This window comes from Xenopus laevis, chromosome 5S, assembly GCF_017654675.1.
Source record: "Xenopus laevis strain J_2021 chromosome 5S, Xenopus_laevis_v10.1, whole genome shotgun sequence".
Classification (NCBI taxonomy): Eukaryota; Metazoa; Chordata; class Amphibia; order Anura; family Pipidae; genus Xenopus; species Xenopus laevis.
This window is the reverse complement of record NC_054380.1, coordinates 29,877,439-29,896,968: the sequence shown is the minus strand read 5'-3', so window position 1 is coordinate 29,896,968 and position 19,530 is coordinate 29,877,439. Positions and strand designations below refer to the sequence as shown.

General features: G+C 37.5%; 1 protein-coding gene across 1 annotated transcript; it reads left to right on the top strand.

Annotated features, from left to right (window-relative positions):
- The first annotated feature begins 1,364 nt into the window (after positions 1 to 1,364).
- On the top strand, positions 1,365 to 19,509 carry sec23a.S (Sec23 homolog A, COPII coat complex component S homeolog). The gene is made up of 20 exons (XM_018265113.2): positions 1,365 to 1,601; positions 4,374 to 4,607; positions 5,111 to 5,168; positions 6,077 to 6,163; positions 6,686 to 6,922; positions 7,213 to 7,298; positions 7,584 to 7,728; positions 7,948 to 8,106; positions 8,219 to 8,334; positions 8,452 to 8,575; positions 9,462 to 9,542; positions 10,715 to 10,804; positions 11,131 to 11,237; positions 11,351 to 11,504; positions 13,477 to 13,554; positions 15,252 to 15,413; positions 15,494 to 15,580; positions 15,775 to 15,930; positions 16,486 to 16,551; positions 19,121 to 19,509. The coding sequence occupies exons 2-20, from the start codon at positions 4,387 to 4,389 to the stop codon at positions 19,208 to 19,210; spliced, it is 2,304 nt and encodes a 767-aa protein (XP_018120602.1). The 5' UTR covers positions 1,365 to 1,601; positions 4,374 to 4,386; the 3' UTR covers positions 19,211 to 19,509.
- Positions 19,510 to 19,530: the final 21 nt, after the last annotated feature.

The following is a 19,530-nucleotide window of genomic DNA, read 5'->3' as shown; positions in this document are numbered from 1 at the left end:
AAGTAAACAAGGGCTGCAGCCGCTCTTCACTCCGTGTCCAATCATTACGGCGGTTGGCCTGAACAAACTGAACAACGGAATGTGACTATGTATAATGTTTATTGCCAGGCCCGGATTTGTGGAAAGGCCACCTAGGCCCGGGCCTAGGGTGGCAGGATTTTAGGGGGGCGGCAAGCTGCTCAACCACACCCACATTTGTTCAAAAACAATCATTTTTTAAATTTCCCATGCACCAATCCCCATTGCTCCGGTCCAGATTATGAAAATTTGCACGAATAAAGGGGAGGGGACAGGGGCAACAAACGGCAGTGGGCCTAGGGGCGCCCACTTTGTAAATCCGGCACTGTTTATTGCCACTCATTTAGTATATCACAATGGAGGGCCAGAGAGAATAAATATCTATGGCTGGACAGGTGCTTCCCAACGCTTCCAGTAATGAAACCAATACAAAGGAATCCTGAAATATTCTGCATACACTATAGGCTATGCCAGTGAACTAGTGGCTATGCTAGTGGTTTAGTGGCAACTAGAGTTGCCACCTTTTATAAAAAAATTTACCGGCTGAAAGGGGCGTGACGTGACATCAAAGGGGGCGGGTCCACGCAACGGAGACCCATGGACGCTAGAAGAGGCAAAAGAAAAAGTAAGTTGCAGGGGATTGGGGGCAGGCCGAGGGCTCCTTTTGACTGCCGGTAAATTTGTAATACCGGCCCCGGCAGGTATTTTACCGGTCAGGCTGGTAAAATACCGGCCGGGTGGCAACCTGTTGTTCATAGACCCCTTTTATTGTGCTCCCAGTGGCCTCAAACCGGTGCTCATTTTTTAATTCCTGGCTTGGAGAAAAGTTTTGAAGGCATAAAGACACAGATGTACTGCCAAACAGGGCTTCATACAGCTACCAAATATTCAATCACAGTCATTCACAGACCATATTTAGCAAGAACTTTTTTCATGTTTGTGTGGCTCCACCAACACTTTTTATATTTGAATGTGGTTCCTGGGTTTTAACGGTTAGTGTCCTATCAAACAATTCAGTATATGTGATGGATATTGGAGGATGGGTGATGGTTTTATGGCAAAAGCAACCGATGCGCCATTCCGAAGGCATAGGACATCGCATGCAGGACAGGTATTTCGCAGCAGGATGTCCTAAAATGCGTTCCGTACACTAAGCACAGAGTGCGCCATATTTCTTATGGGCACACACAGCATGTTTAGGAGACTGCGAGACGCCGTACAATCACAAGTCCCATCATCCCTCACTCAGCTACACCGCTTTCAGGACTTCTGGGACTTGTAGTTCTAGAACATTCATTGCCCGTCCCTGAGGTAAACCAGGTTCATTTTGTAGAGCCTGAGGGTTTAGGGCGAAAAGAGACGTCAGAGACATACCGTACCAGCCTTGCTCTCCTATTGGAGCCTGACTACTGACGTGGCGGGGAGCGTTCCACCCCGCCCTGTTTTTGCGTCACTGACCGGAGCCAGCCTATTGCTGAGCTGTACTTCCCGTGGCAGGAAGGAAACGCGACCCGGATACCGGAGAACAGCGGCTAGGGAACCAGAGGGGCGGCTGAGCGGTGATTGTAGTGAATGAGATAAAGGTGAGATATTATCTGGGGTTTCAATTTGTTTATGAACTACAAGCTCCAGGATCCCTTTACAACCCCACTAGAAGGACACCCACCTACCTATGAAGCTTGATAGACTGGGAATTCCTTACTTCTAAATGTGTGAGGCTTCTCTTTATGTTGTGCCGTGAATTCACCCTCATTGCCAGGCTTAAATAGGCTTTATCCTATGAAATCCTGGGCCTGTTATACTTTATTCTTTATCGCACATCTTATCCCCTGTTCCAGCGGAGCTTACAATCTAATTCTCTTGCCACTAAGGATATCCATTTTTGTGGAAGTAAATACTGGCCTTTCAGTCTGTTCTTTTTCTCATTAACACTGGCCTCACTTCTACCATCTGGGCTGATAAAATGACAGGCCAGAGACAACCCCACACACCAGCAATACAATTTACCTGCTCTGATGGAAGGACCCCCCCCAAGAACTACTATCTTGGAATCTTAGATATTTCACAATATGGTAGGGAATAAGGTTGGGTGGGAACTGGCAAATCAAAAACAAAAAATCAAGAATAACCCACTGTTTAGTGTAAAAGTAGCGTTGGCACGAAGCGCGTTAGGCTAATGTATATCCTAATAAAGATTTTTTTACTTTTAAGAAATATTTGGGCTACTTTTTCACCAAACAGTAGGTCATTTTTGATTTTTTTTTTTGATTTGCTTTACCAAATGAAGTTTAACCCTTGGACTGGGGGTTTTCTGGGACATCACATGACCACTGTATATCATTTTGGACTTAACGGAGGAATAGTTTTTCTTTGACTTTAATTGCATTTATGACCATTGCTTTAAGGTAGAACTACACACCACGGTAATGTTATATATATTAACTGGCTGATATTGCCTTCCAACTCTGCTTAGTCATACACTTTGAACAGTATTTTATTAGAAGTGCCTGGAACACCCTGTTAGCAAAAGACCTTGCCCACGCTCTTCACCCAACAGTTCTACTCCAAATATGTGTCATTTCAGATTGGTGCCCTGCCTGGTAGACCAAATTGGGCACACATCTTCTCTTTGGACAACAAACAATTGTCTATCCAACAGCTGCTGGGAGATGTCCATGGTTAATTGCTCAGTTGGCAGTTGGAAGACAGGTGACCTGTGAGAAAATGAAATGGTTACACAGGCAGTTGTTGGGGGAGCAGCCATTGTTGTGCTAATGCCTAGGCCCCGCCTCTAGGGATCATTGCATGTAGGGTGTATTGTTGGGTGACCTAAGCTTTTCAGTGCAACTTCTCAGGTTAGTCTTTTGTTTGCTGAACAACTTGCTTGCGAGAAATGTGACTAAATAAAATCAATCACCCAGCATTGTCTAACACTGAACTAGAGTATGGGAAAAAATACAACTTCAGTGAAAAATCAGCTTTGTACTTTAGTATTATGTTCTTAGTGGAGTGACTTCTTATCTGTTGTGATATGGTGACTTGTCAATGATGTTAATTTGTAAGGAAGCAAAGTGCAAACCTAAGCTTTTCCCTGTGTCAGCACTGCATGTTTGAAAGTATCTTGCATATGCTTTTTTTTTTTTTAATTTAATTTGCATTTTAATTTTGCATTTTAATTTTGCATTCTGTGCAGATGTGCCAACTAAGGTTTACATTACCTTCAAGTCAATGTGATGGCCATTTTCCTCCAGGTCTGTTAATCAGTTGCAACATTGTTTCAAGAATCAGAGAATATAAGCAGACAGTTTCTGGCTTTCTGCTTTTAGTTGATTACATATACAAATAACTTTAAAGCAATGGGAGATTTGCATTGGATGTATATTGGAATGGCTGACTTTAAGGTCTTTCATGATATAAGCATGTCATGGAATACTACTACAGGTATGTGACCTGTTATACAGAATGCTCTGGACCTGGGGTTTTCCGGATAACTGATCTTTTTGTAATCTGGATTTTCATAGTGTAGTTTGGATCAAGTACAAGGTGCTGTTTTATTATTACAGAGAAAAAGGAACTCATTTTAAAAAAAAAATCTGGATTATTTGATTAATGGAGTCTATGGGAGATTGTCTTTCAATAATTTGGAGCTTTCTGGATAACTGGTTTCCGGATAACAGGTCCCATATATATATAATACATCTTGTGAGAAACTGAGAGAAAAAGAGTGAATTGTTTAAACAAACAGAAAGCTGTGCTGTTTGATTAATAACTTACAGTTGTATTTTCTGGAATGTTAAGGTGATACTAACATGTTCCTTAAACTGTTTGGTATTACTAACAATGCTGTTGATTTTGTTAAATAGCTCTGCAGAGCTGCCCCCAGAGTTTCCTGAGAGCTGCCCCCAGCCCATCAACACTTACCCCATCCCAATACTGAGCAGGCTAATACTGCCTGAGCTGCTACATTCACTTGAGCGGTATGAATATAATAACTGGAGTGCTTTCAGGAAGGTTTTGTGAAGCTTTTCCACTTCAGGGTCCTAAACATGAACCCCCCCTTGGGGAGATGGTTCTGTACTGGTTCTAGTAGAACTGTCTGCACTCTGTGCAATCACTGTTGGAAAGGTGGGTGCACATAGTCTTAATATGCTATTGGTGGGCTGCAAGTTTTCCTTCACTTCTTTTAATACTTTACTGCACTTTAATACGTTACTGCACTTTAATGAATGAAACAAGAATTCTATTTGGTCAGAAAAACCACGCATACAATGCAAGATGAGAAGTTAATATAATACAGAAATGGGATAAAGTTGCTTTTAATACTATGTTAAATGGAAGATCTTTTCCTTTTTCAGCTGTTGTGTTTCTATGGCTACCTACTTGGAGTTTATTCAACAAAATGAGGAGCGGGATGGTGTCCGCTTCAGCTGGAACGTGTGGCCCTCCAGCCGACTGGAAGCCACACGGATGGTTGTACCTTTGGGTTGCCTTTTTACTCCTCTGAAGGAACGTCCGGATCTCCCACCAGTTCAGTATGAGCCAGTGCTCTGCACCAGACCAACCTGCAAAGCAGTACTTAATCCACTTTGGTAAGTATCATCTCCCCCACTACTCTAATATTATAAAAAATAGTCTATTGTTATTGTTTTATCTAATTTGCCCACTGCTTAGGAAGCTGAAATGTATTCCCTTTGTACCTAACAGCAGTCTCATGCCTAGTATCTTTACTCCTTGATATTTAAGCAAACTCTACTTATGTCATCTACCAAAAGTTAAGTACAAGTATCAAGGTCCAGTTTGGATGCCATTTCCTTTCTATGTTTATTTGTATTTCAGCAATGTGATTTGGGTGAATCAGATCAACGATATGCACATAAATACAGTGAACATTTCTAATAACATCAATGAAATATTTTTCACCTTGTAATAAATATGGATTTTGTATTTTTGTACATGTGCAACAGTTATTAGTATTTCAACTTCGTTAAAAGGCCCATATTTCAAGTATCACACAGACAAAACATGCTAATATTACAGATTATAAATTCCATATATGGCAGGTTAATTAAACAGCAATGTTCTTTATTTACAGCCAGGTGGACTACAGAGCTAAACTGTGGGCATGTAATTTCTGTTTCCAGCGAAACCAGGTAATTGAATTCCGTTAAGAACCATGCAAATAAAGATAGTTTTAGTTGTATTTGTGTTTTGTTTTTGTTTTTTTCAGTCATATTATTCCAGTAATACATGGGAACATACACAAGAGAGGCTGTATACATTAATTATCTAGATTACATAAAATATTGGCTAATACATGGTAAAAAGGGTCCTGCTTATTATTCTGTTGTGTTCCCAGAAGTTCAATATATTCTCCATTCATGACAACTTTCTAAGCTTCAGGAAAGTTTTTCTTCTTTTGACACTTGTGTTAATGTGTCATTGATCAGTTGGCCCCTATGTATCAGGAAAAGATTGTTACTCGTCTACTCTTGCCTAAACCACTTGCCTGAAGAAATGTAGGTGATTGGTTGCTTTTGTGCTTTAATTGTTACATATTCAGCGTCTTTTCACATAAATATAAGAGCCCTAGCAACTAGTCTATGTCCAAAATCACAAATGCATCCCTATACATTGCAACCACCACTATTACATTTCAGTAGTAATTTCAGCAAATCCAGGGTACACAACTTGTATGCTAAATTGTAGAAATGAGAAGTCTGTATCGCCATACTTTTTAGCAGACCAAATTGTAAGAAGAGAAGAATCTTCATCATGAGAGCATGAAATACATAGGGGTTCATGAAAGGCAAGGCATAATCTACAAGCAGAGCTGGTAACCTTTACAGAAGCTATGGAAGAAAAGTCATCCAGCTGTATTTATTGCCATTTACAATGGAAGAATTTCAGTGTTTTAAATGTTTATCAAGCTGTGCTGTGAAGAACATTTTAGTCAACATAGCATGTCACCATATATTAATTATAAATAATATTTGATTTAATATGACATTCATATATTACAATTATATATTATATTGACTTTGTGTCGCATATTCCACAGTTCCCTCCAACATATGCAGGAATATCAGAAGTGAATCAGCCTGCAGAACTAATGCCACAGTTTTCCACAATTGAATACATCGTGCAGGTATAGTATGGCTTTACGTATGATGCAAACATGACATTGTCCAATATTGGTGATTTTAAGCCTTGCGTTTATTTAATCTTTACAAAAAAAAAAAAATCAGTTTTGACTTTTTTATCAATACAGTTGTTGTTGTTTAAGGGAAAACTACAGCCTGCTTGAGTGCTGTATAAAATGGAATAAGAGCCACGTGTGCAAATAATTTAATAGGTTAGCCTCGCTCATGAAATTTTAATTATGTAAGGCAAACCATTACGTGGCAGACATTCTATTTAAACAGGATATTTGTAAATGCCACGGAGTACCTGTTCAGCAGAATGCCTGATCTTCAAGGGTTGCCAAAAAAAAAACTTTGGGGATGGCAGAAGTCTAGTTAAAATATAACTGATGGTTGATTTTGTTCATGAAATGCAAATAGATAATATGCTTCACTTTAGTACAAATAATTGTGTAGTTGTATAATAAATTGTGAAAAACATTTTTTTTTTTTCATAAACTCTTGAAATTTCACTGCTTTAATTGCAGCGAGGGCTTCAAACACCATTGGTATTTTTATATGTGGTGGATACATGTCTAGAGGAGGAAGACCTGCAAGCTCTCAAGGAGTCCCTGCAGATGTCTCTGAGCCTGCTCCCCCCTGATGCTTTGGTTGGTCTGATCACCTTTGGCAGAATGGTACAAGTGCATGAACTGAGCTGCGATGGGATCTCTAAGAGCTACGTCTTTAGAGGAACAAAAGATCTGACTGCTAAACAAATACAGGTTAGATATGTTATTGCGGTTAATCCATTGGGAAGAAGTGCAATACTACTCCTGTGGGTATTCTGTAGCTTTAATAAAGAGCATAGCATTGTGTGTCCATTATGCTGCATTTTTAACTGTTTTCATATCTTCACCTCTACTATATTGTATTATAATTTTTAAGTAATGAAGCGCTTATTTCAAAAGGAAATGTGACATTAAAGTAGCAAAGCTTGGGGGTTTAAAAAATTGAACTTTAAAATACAAGTATTGCAACAATTTTAACATTTGGCTCCTTACTTGGAATTCAGGATATGTTGGGACTTTCAAAGGCTGCAGCGCCAGCACAGCAAGGAAGGCCACTTCAGCCCCAGGAACAGCCCTTTTTGTCTAGTCGGTAAGATCTATGCATTGTACTTTTTTGGGTTTTTTTCCTGACAGCACCAGCTTCTACTATAGGCAGGCTTTATCTGTTCATATGAATAGAAAGTGGCTGCATGGAAAGAGCTTTTTGCAGTTGTGATTCTCCCTGACGGCACCATGATGATCAAAAAGCTCCACATGTCATTATTCTATGGACATTAAAAGCCTCTCTGGCATTTTTTCCCTCTGTACTACAAATTTGCACATTATCTTGAATAAAGTTCATTAATAACTTATTTCCCCCTCCCATGCCTTTTAGGTTCTTGCAGCCAGTTCATAAAATTGACATGAATCTAACAGATTTGCTTGGGGAATTGCAACGTGATCCCTGGCCTGTGCCTCAAGGGAAAAGGCCTCTTCGATCTACTGGTGTAGCTTTGTCTATAGCTGTTGGATTATTGGAGGTAATGCCACATTTTATGTGTTGCAAAGTCACATACATCGATAGATAGACGGCTAGACAGACGGATGGATGGATCAATAGACAGACGGATAGATGAATATCATAGATAGATATATGATGCATAGAAAGATATCTATAATTTTCATACAAGCTGTTTTTTATAAACATTTTGTATCTCTGCATTATAAAATATATATTATATTATACTCTCCTGCTGCAGGGGACACTTCCAAACACCGGGGCCAGAATAATGTTGTTTACAGGGGGACCCCCAACACAAGGGCCTGGCATGGTAGTTGGAGATGAACTTAAGACACCCATCCGATCTTGGCATGACATTGAGAAAGACAATGCACGTTTTATGAAAAAAGCTACTAAGGTACAGATACTCAATTTCTTCCCCATTTCTATGCTTGGTGGTGGGGTCTTAGTCCTCGAGGGGGGCTGTAATTGATTAATCTGTATTGTAAAAATTTATTATTTTTTTACAGCACTATGAAACTTTGGCAAATCGCAGTGCAGCAAATGGTCACTGCATTGACATTTATGCTTGTGCCTTGGATCAGACTGGTCTTTTGGAGATGAAATGCTGTTCAAACCTCACTGGGTATGATATACATACACATATATTTATAGATAGATAGATAGATAGATATTGCAAGTTATCATTTCTGTTTTGTTTGTGGATTTTCTACCTTTTAATTCTATTTTTTTTCCTTGCCAGTGGAGAAATTGTGATTGGAGATTCCTTTAACACGTCCCTTTTTAAACAAACATTCCAGAGAGTGTTTACTAAAGATCTAAATGGATCATTTAAAATGGCTTTTGGGGCAAATCTAGATGTCAAGGTAAGCTAATTTTGAGACATAGTCATTGCTAGACTTAGAAGTGGCACAGACCGTTGGGTCAGTTCATCCATTATGTAATTAAAACCTCGCTTTCTTGGTATTTATAATGTGACAAAAAATATCCTATAGTAAAATACATAGGTGTATACAGTTAATCATCGTATAACTGTAAGATGTAATTTTAGTTGTTAAAAAGGTGCTAAATATGTGCTGATAAACTATTTTGAGGGTGCTTTAAAGGATCATGCAGCAACTCATGTAAGGTTTTGATTTGTAGCTATAGCAATGCTTTTATTGAGAAATTTTAACTGTCAAATAGAACAAAAGAAGGATGGCTAGATGGCTGTCATTCACTGATGTGTGAGTAAGAAATGAGTCAGCCAGTCCATTTATCTCTTGTTCTCTCCTACATGCATTATTTTTCTTTAATTCCTTACTCAGTGTCTCGAATAGTAGCATGCCTGCAAGTTACGGTGCTCCAGGGGCAACATAATAATAATTTAAAGAAAATGTGAAATGTTTGACAAAAGGACAGGTGCTGGATCTATTCTCCTGAATTCTTGGAACTTGGGATTTTTTAGACACAGGGTCTTTATCTAATTTGGAGCACTAAACGTTGAAGCTTCTAATACAATTTAAATATTCAAAAACAAAAATATTGTTTTTGAATTTATTCCTATTTGCTTATCAAGTAAAAAGTACTGAGAATAGATAAAGCAATAAAATGTGAAGAATTTCTGGTGGATAACAGGTTACCAGATAAGATCCCATAATTGTATGCATTTTGGTTCTTGGATAAGCTATCCTCTATTATAATGTATATTTATTTCTGTGTATTTGTTGCACTCAAAACTCGGTTTGTTTGTTTTTTTGTTTTTTTAAACAGACATCAAGAGAGTTGAAAATTTCTGGTGCCATTGGACCCTGTGTCTCATTAAATGTGAAAGGCCCTTGTGTTTCTGAAAATGTAAGTATTTCTTGAGTATATGTGTAATCCCTTCAAGCCTGTAGCAGAAAATCGAAACCTCTCCAAAAGCTTATTGTCTTTTGCCTGATGGTACATGGTTATAATACTGACAAACGAATTACTGTTGGAGCAGTGGCACACTGCATTTTGATAGCTGTGGTTTCCTCGGAGAGAAAAATGGCAATCATAGTACTCTTACCTGCTGGTAGCCAATACCATTCGTGGCACACAAATACCTTTAAAGATACTATTCCTGGCACACTGTAATAGTATATAGGCATATATCACAACACTAGTCTAGTTTCTGCTGCCTTAGTATCAGCACATTTTCCAAGACCACTGTTGTTTGTCAAAACAGAGTTGGTATTTAAGGAACAGTTCAGTGTAAAAATAAAAACTGGGTAAACAGGTAGGCTATGTAAAATATAAAATGACATAATATCAAAGGCTATTGTGATACTAAGCTCTATAGTTAGTATGGGTATATAGAATTTAATTAAAAGTAGAGAGGGGTGTGTGTATGGATGCTGGGTTTTCATTTGGAGGGGTTGAACTTGATGGACTTTGTCTTTTTTCAACCCAATTTAACTATGTAACTATGTAATATAGTTAGCCAAAAATTTAATGAATAAAGGCTGGAGTGACTGTATGTATAACATAACACTACTTCCTGCTTTTCAGCTCTCTAACTCTGAGTTAGTCAGTGACTATAAGGGGGGGGGCACATGGGACATAACTGCTCATTGAGTTTGCAATTGATCCTCAGCATGCAGCTCAGATTCAAAAGCAACAGTTATGACCTATGTGGCCTCCCTTCAAGTCTCTGATTGGTTACTGCCACTGAGAGAGAGAGCTGCAAAGCAGAAAGTAGTGTTCTGGCTATTATGTTAGACATCCAGTTACTCCAGTCTTTATACATTACTTTTTTGGCTAATTAACTATATTAGAAACATTTTTTATTTTGCACAGCCTATCCATTTACCTAATTTTTATTTTTATACTGAACAATTCCTTTAAGAAAAGAGTGCCTGCTTACCTTACCTAAAAAAATGTATATACATATTACAATGATAATATTACATCATTTGCTGTGAATGATTTAATTTTTTTAAATGTACATTGTTGCAATGGAGCAGGAATGTAATGCTAAAACCATTTATCATTCATTCTAGGAACTGGGTGTCGGAGGAACGAGCCACTGGAAAATTTGTGGATTGGATCCAACCACCACACTTGCAATTTATTTTGAAGTGGTGAATCAAGTAAGTTGTAAATTCCATTTTAGACGTGCCGTTTGGTGATATTGTTTGTGGTTGTTTTAGGTGGCTGACTGATGTGGGGCAAATAAATATTATCTGTAATATGTTTGTAAATGTTTTAAAATGATTGGAGAGCTTTATATGTAGGAAGCACATGACATCAATATAGATTGTGTTGTCACTAAGCATTTGCTGCTGGACAAAGCTCATGTGCATTGAGAATAAAGAACATAAATTACAGTGGAATATGGCTTATGCAGAAAGTGTAACTGAAATCCTATATTTGCATGCCCAATCTGTAGTCCTTATTTAAAGCATTTATTTTTCAGCACAATGCACCCATTCCTCAAGGTGGACGTGGGGCAGTACAGTTTCTTACCCATTACCAACATTCTAGTACACAGAAACGGATCAGGGTCACCACAATTGCTAGAAAGTAAGTGTTTGGGTTTTTTTTTTCTTTTAGCTTTAAGTACTTTACTTCAATAATCAAAAAGCAAATCCTAGAAATAGTAACATGCAATTACAACAGCTGCTTTTTCCCCCAAGTTGGGCAGATGCTCAGAGCCAGATTCAACACATCGAAGCAGCATTTGATCAAGAAGCAGCGGCAGTGCTGATGGCCCGGCTAGGAGTTTACAGAGCAGAGTCTGAAGAGGGTCCAGATGTTCTCAGATGGTTAGATAGGCAGCTTATCCGACTGGTAAGTGCCTGAACTCTTGTGCTTTGATATTAAGGTCTTTTGAACTTGTACAGAATGATTGCTTACTTTTTAAAATGCAGACATCTTCCATTTATATTGAAATATGTATACTAGTGTATACAAATATATAAATATTTGCATAAAAAATATATCTATATATCAATCATCCTGTTAAATTCACCTACATAATTAGTACTTAAAAATAAGTACTAATGTTGTGAATCCAAAGGGTAGCTGTAAAGAGAGTTTGAAAATGTTAGATGTTATGATATATGTATGTAATATTTTGTATTGCTCTTTTATATATGTAACTTGTTTACTCTTAGATTTTTGAAATCAAGTAATTTATCTTTCAGCTTTGCAGTTTTCCAAAGTTTTGGAAGGACATTTTAAGTGAATTAAAAGTATTACTGGGAAACCATAAGCAATAAAAGTATTTCTTAAAGAAGTTGTTCAGTATAGAAATAAAAACTGGGTAAATAGGCTGTGCAAAATAAAAAATGTTTCCAATATAGTTAGGCAAAAATGTAATGTATTAAGGCTAAAGTGACTGGATATCTAACATAATAGGCAGAACACTACTTCCTGCTTTGCAGCTCTCTTGGTTTACCAGGCAGTAATCAATCAGTGACTTGAGGGGGGGGGGCACATGGATCATAATTGTTGTTTTTAAATCTGAGCTGCATGCTTATGATCAATTGCAAACTTACTGAGAAGTTATGTCCCACTTTAAAGGAATAGTTCAGTGTGAAAATAAAAACTGGGTAAATAAATAGGCTGTGCAAAATAAAAAATGTTTCTAATATAGTTAGTTAGGAAAAAATGTAATGTATAAAGGCTGGAGTGAACAGATGTCTAATAAAACAGCCAGAATCTAACTTCCTGCTTTTCAGCTCTATAACTCTGAGTTAGTCAGCGACTTGAAGGGGGGCCATATGGTACATTTCTGTTCAGTGAGTTTGTAATTGATTCTCAGCATTCAGCTCAGATTCAAAAGCAACAGAAATGACCCATGTGGCCCCCCCTCAAGTCTCTGATTGGTTACTGTCTAGTAACCAGGGTAACCAGTCTGTGTAATCCAAGAGAGCTGAAAAGCAGGAAGTAGTGCTCTGACTGACTTGTTATACATAAAATCACGACGGCCTTTATACATTACATTTTTGGCTAACTAAGTATATTCAAAACATTTTTTATTTTGCACAGCCTATCTATTTACCCAGTTTTTATTTTCACACTGAACAATTCCTTTAAGTTGCTGACTAACTCAGAGTTAGAGAGCTGAAAAGCAGGAAGTAATGTTCTGGCTATTATATTAGACATCCAGTCACTCCAGCCTTTATACATTACATTTTTGCCTAACTATATTAGACACATTTTTTATTTTGCACAGCCTATCAATTTATCCAGTTATTATTTTTACACTGAACTATTCCTTTAAAAGGTATTGTGTGCTGCTATCCCAAGGGCCATGCACTTTCCCCTCACCCTGGCCCTGATAAAAGAGCATTATTTTAAAATAATTTAATTATACATCATCACATTCTCTGAAACATTGGACCACTAAAAAATAGTAACATCAACCATGACCTTCCCCGCAAAGTTTAATTTTGTTAGAACTAAAGCCAAAGAAAAAGGCATCACAAAACCCTGTGACTATCTGACAGTGACAGAACTAAAGGCTGTTTGTTTCATAATTTATAAATGGCTAGTTCATTTTCCTTATTCAAAGAAATAATGCTGAAATGAGTAGAATAAGTAAATTGTAGGAGTTAGCTGTATCCAAATAATACTTGTTTGCTGGACCAGTTCATTGCTGTGTATAATAAAAACCTTCCACCCTAACCATGAATAAGGTTATTAAGACTTACTTGCCTTTGACATATTTAGAAATAAGACTATGAATAGCAATTGAGTTGTGCTTTTAATTCTATTTATTTATAACCTTTTTTTGTTCTCATCCATTAATTAACAGTGCCAGAAGTTTGGCCAGTATAATAAAGATGACACCTCATCCTTCAGACTCTCAGACTCCTTTTCCCTGTATCCTCAGGTAAAATTCCTTTACTGTTTGTGGTTATATATTTGGTTTTATTTCCGGATCAATGATATAAGGATAGTAAAAATGATAACACATGGCGATGCAGACAATCATCTTTTCAGAAATAGTTCTATAAAATGTAAATTAGAATTGTTCCTTAATGAGACTGGCTTGAGTTACACATCTCTAAAACATGGGTCCAATCCAACTTAAAGGGATACTGTCATGGGAAAACATGTTTTTTTCAAAACGCATCAGTTAATAGTGCTGCTCCAGCAGAATTCTGCACTGAAATCCAATTCTCAAAAGAGCAAACAGATTTTTTTTATATTCAATTTTGAAATCTGACATGGGGCTAGACATATTGTCCATTTCCCAGCTGCCCCAGTCCTGTTACTTGTGCCTTCAATTTAGAATGAAACTACTTTCTGGCAGGCTGTCATCTCTCCTACTTAAAGGGATACTGTCATGGGAAAAAAAGATTTTTTCAAAATGAATCAGTTAATAGTGCTGCTCCAGCAGAATTCTGCACTGGAATCCATTTCTCAAAAGAGCAAACAGATTTTTTTTAAATTCAATTTTGAAATCTGACATGGGGCTAGACATTTTGTCAATTTCCCAGCTGCCCCATGTCATGTGACTTGTGCCTGCACTTCAGGAGAGAAATGCTTTCTGGCAGGCTGCTGTTGTTTTTCCTTCTCAATGTAACTGAATGTGTCTCAGTGGGACATGGGTTTTTACTATTGAGTGTTGTTCTTAGATCTACCAGGCAGCTGTTATCTTGTGTTAGGGAGCTGTTATCTGGTTACCTTCCCATTGTTCTTTTGTTAGGCTGCTGGGGGGGGGGTGATATCACTCCAACTTGCAGTACAGCAGTAAAGAGTGACTGAAGTTTATCAGAGCACAAGTCACATGACTGGGGGCAGCTGGTAAACTGACAATATATCTAGCCCCATGTCCGATTTCAAAATTTAATATAAAAAAAATCTGTTTGCTCTTTTGAAAAATGGATTTCAGTGCAGAATTATGCTGGAGTAGCACTATTAACTGATGCGTTCTGAAAAAAAATGTTTTCCCATGACAGTATCCCGTTAATTGTTTTGCAAATTCACCAGCCCAGATCTTAATGCCACAGAACAATGGAGGAATTTACAAAAGAAAACTGCTTCATGACATTTTGATGTAAATCTGTCCTTTAACATAAGGGTATAGTGAATCTGGCGCTATAGCAATTTGGGAGTGGAGTTGCAGCAAAAATGACTCCAGATGTTTTCCAGCACCGCAATGGCAACATGACATCAAGAATTGTTTAGTAGCACCATGAAAGCTTGTAAACTAGAGTTCTTGAGCATGAAGTGTTTATTTTTTCTAGCTCACTAGAATCCCTTTATCAGAAGATCACAAGGTCCATAAAACAGAATAGTTTTTCTGTAAATGTATGTACATTTTCTGATTGTAATATATTTAGCAGGTAAGGTAAAGTATTATGCACTGCAGTAGCTATAGGTCACTGCTATCAATAGATTTTGGTGGGGAATACTGGGAGTTGTCTTCCAGAGCTGTAGCTCTTCAGATGATCATAACAGAACAAATCTCTATTGAGATATGTCATAAACTCGTTTCCAGATAATAACTCCCACACCTGCGCTGTGAGATATACAGTGTTAGGGATGTTTTTCCTCCTAACCATTTCTATTATCCATGTACAGTTCATGTTCCATTTGAGAAGATCGCCTTTCTTGCAAGTGTTCAATAACAGCCCAGATGAGTCCTCGTACTATCGCCATCACTTTGCCAGACAAGACTTGACACAGTCACTGATCATGATCCAGCCAATCCTTTATTCTTACTCTTTCTATGGACCTCCAGAGGTAATTGGAGAACTCCGCTAAAATATTATTCTTCATCTCATGCTCTACCAGTTCTTCACAGTTTTTCGTTTCTTTCTCAGCCCGTTCTGCTGGACAGCAGTAGCATTTTAGCTGATAGAATTCTGCTTATGGACACCTTCTTCCAGATCGTTATCTACCTTGGTGAGGTAGGTAGAACTGTTCGCAGTTGGTTTTGAATACTTCTCATTTTTTTTAGACCTGTTTTGCCTTTTTATGTCACTTTAACTGTGGGACGTGTGTTTTTTCCTTGGAGGGGGTGTAGCGCCAGTGTTTCTGACTTTTTTTTTAAATTAATCTCCTGCCTTTTTTCTTTTTAAACATTATTTTGTGTTTCTCACAGACTGTTGCACAGTGGCGTAATGCTGGTTACCACGACATGCCCGAGTATGAAAACTTCAAGCAACTTCTGCAAGCTCCATTAGACGATGCCCAGGAAATCTTACAGAACAGGTTCCCAATGCCACGCTACATCAATACAGAACACGGAGGTAGTCAGGTATGTCCCCACAGCTATACAGCCAAATTACTTGTAAAGTAGTGTTCAAATCGGTAGCATTAAATTGAGCCTATTAAAATAAAGAGCCTGTGTTTTAAGGAGATGCATTGTTCAATAGTAACTACATTTCAGAAGACATTTAGCAGACGTTACACTGTACATGTATACAGTAGAAATCCCATTTTACGTTTTTCAGGAAACCAGAAAAAAATGGTGTAAAATCAGGGAAATGTATTATGCATAACATATAAGTGCGACCACAAACCAACAATGTAAAATGAGGGAAAACAGAGGATGTAAAATTGATGTTTCACTATATATTGGCCACAAGAGGTTTCACTGGAGTCTGGAATAAATTTAGTGGCTACACTTATGAGGGGCAATGTCGCAGCAAACAATATTTATTGGAAGAAGCATGAATTTAGATCCAACTTGTCAATAGTTGGTTTGTCTTTTAATGCTCGATGATATCCATAATTATATAACAGTACTTGGCACTTGTATGGTGAAGAGAAATTATGAATTTTGAAACCGATTTCTTCTACCTTTTTGTAGGCAAGATTTCTTCTTTCCAAAGTGAATCCTTCTCAGACACACAACAACCTTTACAACTGGGGACAGGTAAAGCCAAGAACCTAAAATATTTGGGAGTGTTACAAGTAGCAATGGTTTATACCAAGCATTGAGTTTCTTTTTAATGAGGACAAGCTGTCTTAAAATTGTGCATATTAACATTTTTTTCATAAAGAAGTATTAGTCACTGCTAGATATTGGGTCTCAATGGGGAAAAGAAGCGAAAAAGAAATTGCTAATGAGACCTTATCTGAATATTTATAAAGGAGAGCAACCTGATTTTATTTACTACATTTGGCAGCACATGTAATTGATTAGATTTGGATTTTGCATTGAGAACACTAAGCGGCTTTATATATAAAAACTCGAATTTTTAGAGGGGAAAGAGATGCAAATTTTTCAAGATTTATTATACTCGAAAGCTGCTAAAACCTGTTGAAGTCATGTAAAATTCGAGGGCAGATGCTCCCTTTAACAATTGGAAAATATTTTTTGCCATCATGAATTTCGAAACTTTTAGGCTGACGCTGGTTTTTATTCGATAATGTGATCAATCAGAGTTTTTCATTTGATAAATTCGAATAAGTTGCACAATTTGAATTGTCACACGATTTCGTAGAGACTTTGCTCGCATGGACAATTTTTGATCTGAATTGTTATTAGATTCTACCAGATCGTGGGTGGGAGTTTGGTTGGATTTTTATTATACAAATAATAATAAATTGAGTTTAAAGAAATAGCCCCCTTAATGTTATATATTTACCATCACTGCAACAATCATAGCCCACTAAGGCTATGGATAAAATTACAAATATTTTGAGAAAGGTATGTCATATAGTCCGTGTTGGGAGAGTCTGGGCAAACTTATTACATGCGTTCCCAATTAAGGCTATACTAGGTGACAAGAAGCCCCCAAAACATGGCCCAGTTTCAGGGACAACACATACTTGTGAAATAAAAGGAATTCTGATTTTTAAGATTTTTTTTTTTTCTAAATGACACGGGCTCATTTATCAACACTGGGCAAATTTTCCCATGGGCAGTTACCTATAGCAACCAATCAGTGATTAGCTTTTTAAAGCCAGCTGCAAGTAGAACAATGAAAGCAGCAATCTGATTGGTTGCCATGGGTTACTGCCCATGGGCAAATTTGACCCTCACTGTTTACATTTCATTTTCATTCCTGAACCAGCAAGTGTATTTTTTTTTTTTTTAATTGTAACATCTCAGGTAATTTCGCCTGATCATGTGCTTTCAGAAAGAGCCAGCACTTTAGGATGGAACTGCTTTCTGGCAGGCTGCTGTTTCTCCTACTTAATGTAACTGAATGTGTCTCAGTGGAACCTGGATTTTACTATTGAGTGTTGTTCTTAGATCTACCAGGCAGCTGTTACCTTGTGTTAGGGAGCTGCTATCTGGTTACCTTCCCATTGTTCTGTTGCTAGGCTGCTGGGGGGGGGGTGATATCACTCCAACTTGCAGTACAACTGTAAAGAGTGATTAAAGTTTATTAGAGCACAAGTCACATGACTTGTGGCAGCTGGGAAACTGACAATATGTCTAGCCCCATGTCAGATTTCAAAATGAAATATAAAAAAATCAGTTTGCTCTTTTGAGAAACTGAATTCACTGCAGAATTCTGCTGGAGCAGCACTATTAACTGATGCATTTTGAAAAAGAAAAATTCCCATGACCGTATCCCTTTAATGTAACGGTTTGTTTCATTCAGCAAGCAGCCAATCAAAATTACCCTTTTGGTATGTCCGTACTGACCATATTATTATCATCAGAGGATCACTAGAGCCACCACACTGTTGATAATGAATTTCCCCAAACACACCTTGCTGCATTCTGTGAAATGGGTTTTAAAATAAAAGGGTGACTGGGGGTAGGATTTGAGCAGGAAAGTAAGACTAAAAGTGATACTGACACATTCCAATGAAATGTGTATTACCAAAGCAGCTGAGGGCAGGAATTTTCAGTTTACCCATCCTCCAAATTACCCCAGCAATAAATGCAGTTCCTGAAGGACAGAGTTGTTAGAGCTGCTTCCATAATTAGAATTTCAAATGAAAACTATTCCAGCTTATTTAAAAACTGATCAGTAAGTACCTCTGGGCCTAAGGGACAAATTTTGGCAGAACGTTCTTCTTACCTGAGCTCAAGACTGGCACAAGTTTGAGGAAAGGCAGCAAGATGACATTAAGGGGCAGATTTATCAAGAATTAAATTTGTGAGTTGTGTAAGGGTTTTTTACCTAGGATAAACTAGAATTAGGAATGTTTGCCTGTTTATGGAAAAATTTGAATGTCAAAAACTTGCATGAAAAACAATGGGGGAAAAAAACTGTAATGATCGATTTATTTCCAGAAAAATTTCTTATTAACTCAGACATTCGAGTTTTCGAAAATATAACTCAAATGTGTGAGTTTGGGTGGGAAAAAAAATTGAAACCTGGAATAAAATTTTTTTTTGATCAATCTGCCCCTTGGTATGCATTCACCTTACTACGTAGGGGAACTTAAAAATAAAAGCAGGAATCCTGTAAAATGACTGAATATGTGGAAAATCTGAAAATTTATGTTTTCTGGACTGAATTGTTTTTTTTTCTTTCCAGGAATCAGGAGCCCCAATCCTAACGGATGACGTCAGTTTACAAGTGTTCATGGATCATTTGAAGAAACTAGCTGTTTCTACTGCTTCATAAGTTTTAACATTCGTTTGGATAGAAAGCATTTCGATCTTATAATATATGCAGTTTTAATGAAGAAGCAAACATTCCCCTACCTAGTTTCATGGAACCAATCAAGATTTTAGTTAACACTGTAAGAAATAAGCTGTTCCTGTGTTTTCAGTGTAAACAATTCTTAGTTCATAATTTATTTTGTCGTTGTTGTTTTGCAGGCATAACATGAAACATGAAACAACAACTGTATATAGTATTGCCTTGCTAAATCTACTTTGCTGTACAAAATATCCACATTCCTAGTAAATCCTTCTACAACAGCTGGGATTCCTTGTGTTCTA

Excerpts from the sequence above, each read along its gene's own strand:
- sec23a.S (XM_018265113.2), top strand. The coding sequence starts at position 4,387 with ATGGCTACCTACTTGGAGTTTATTCAACAAAATGAGGAGCGGGATGGT. Across the intron at positions 11,238-11,350 it reads GTCACCACAATTGCTAGAAA|TTGGGCAGATGCTCAGAGCC; the intron begins GTAAGTGTTTGG and ends TTTTCCCCCAAG. Across the intron at positions 15,581-15,774 it reads TCGTTATCTACCTTGGTGAG|ACTGTTGCACAGTGGCGTAA; the intron begins GTAGGTAGAACT and ends TGTTTCTCACAG.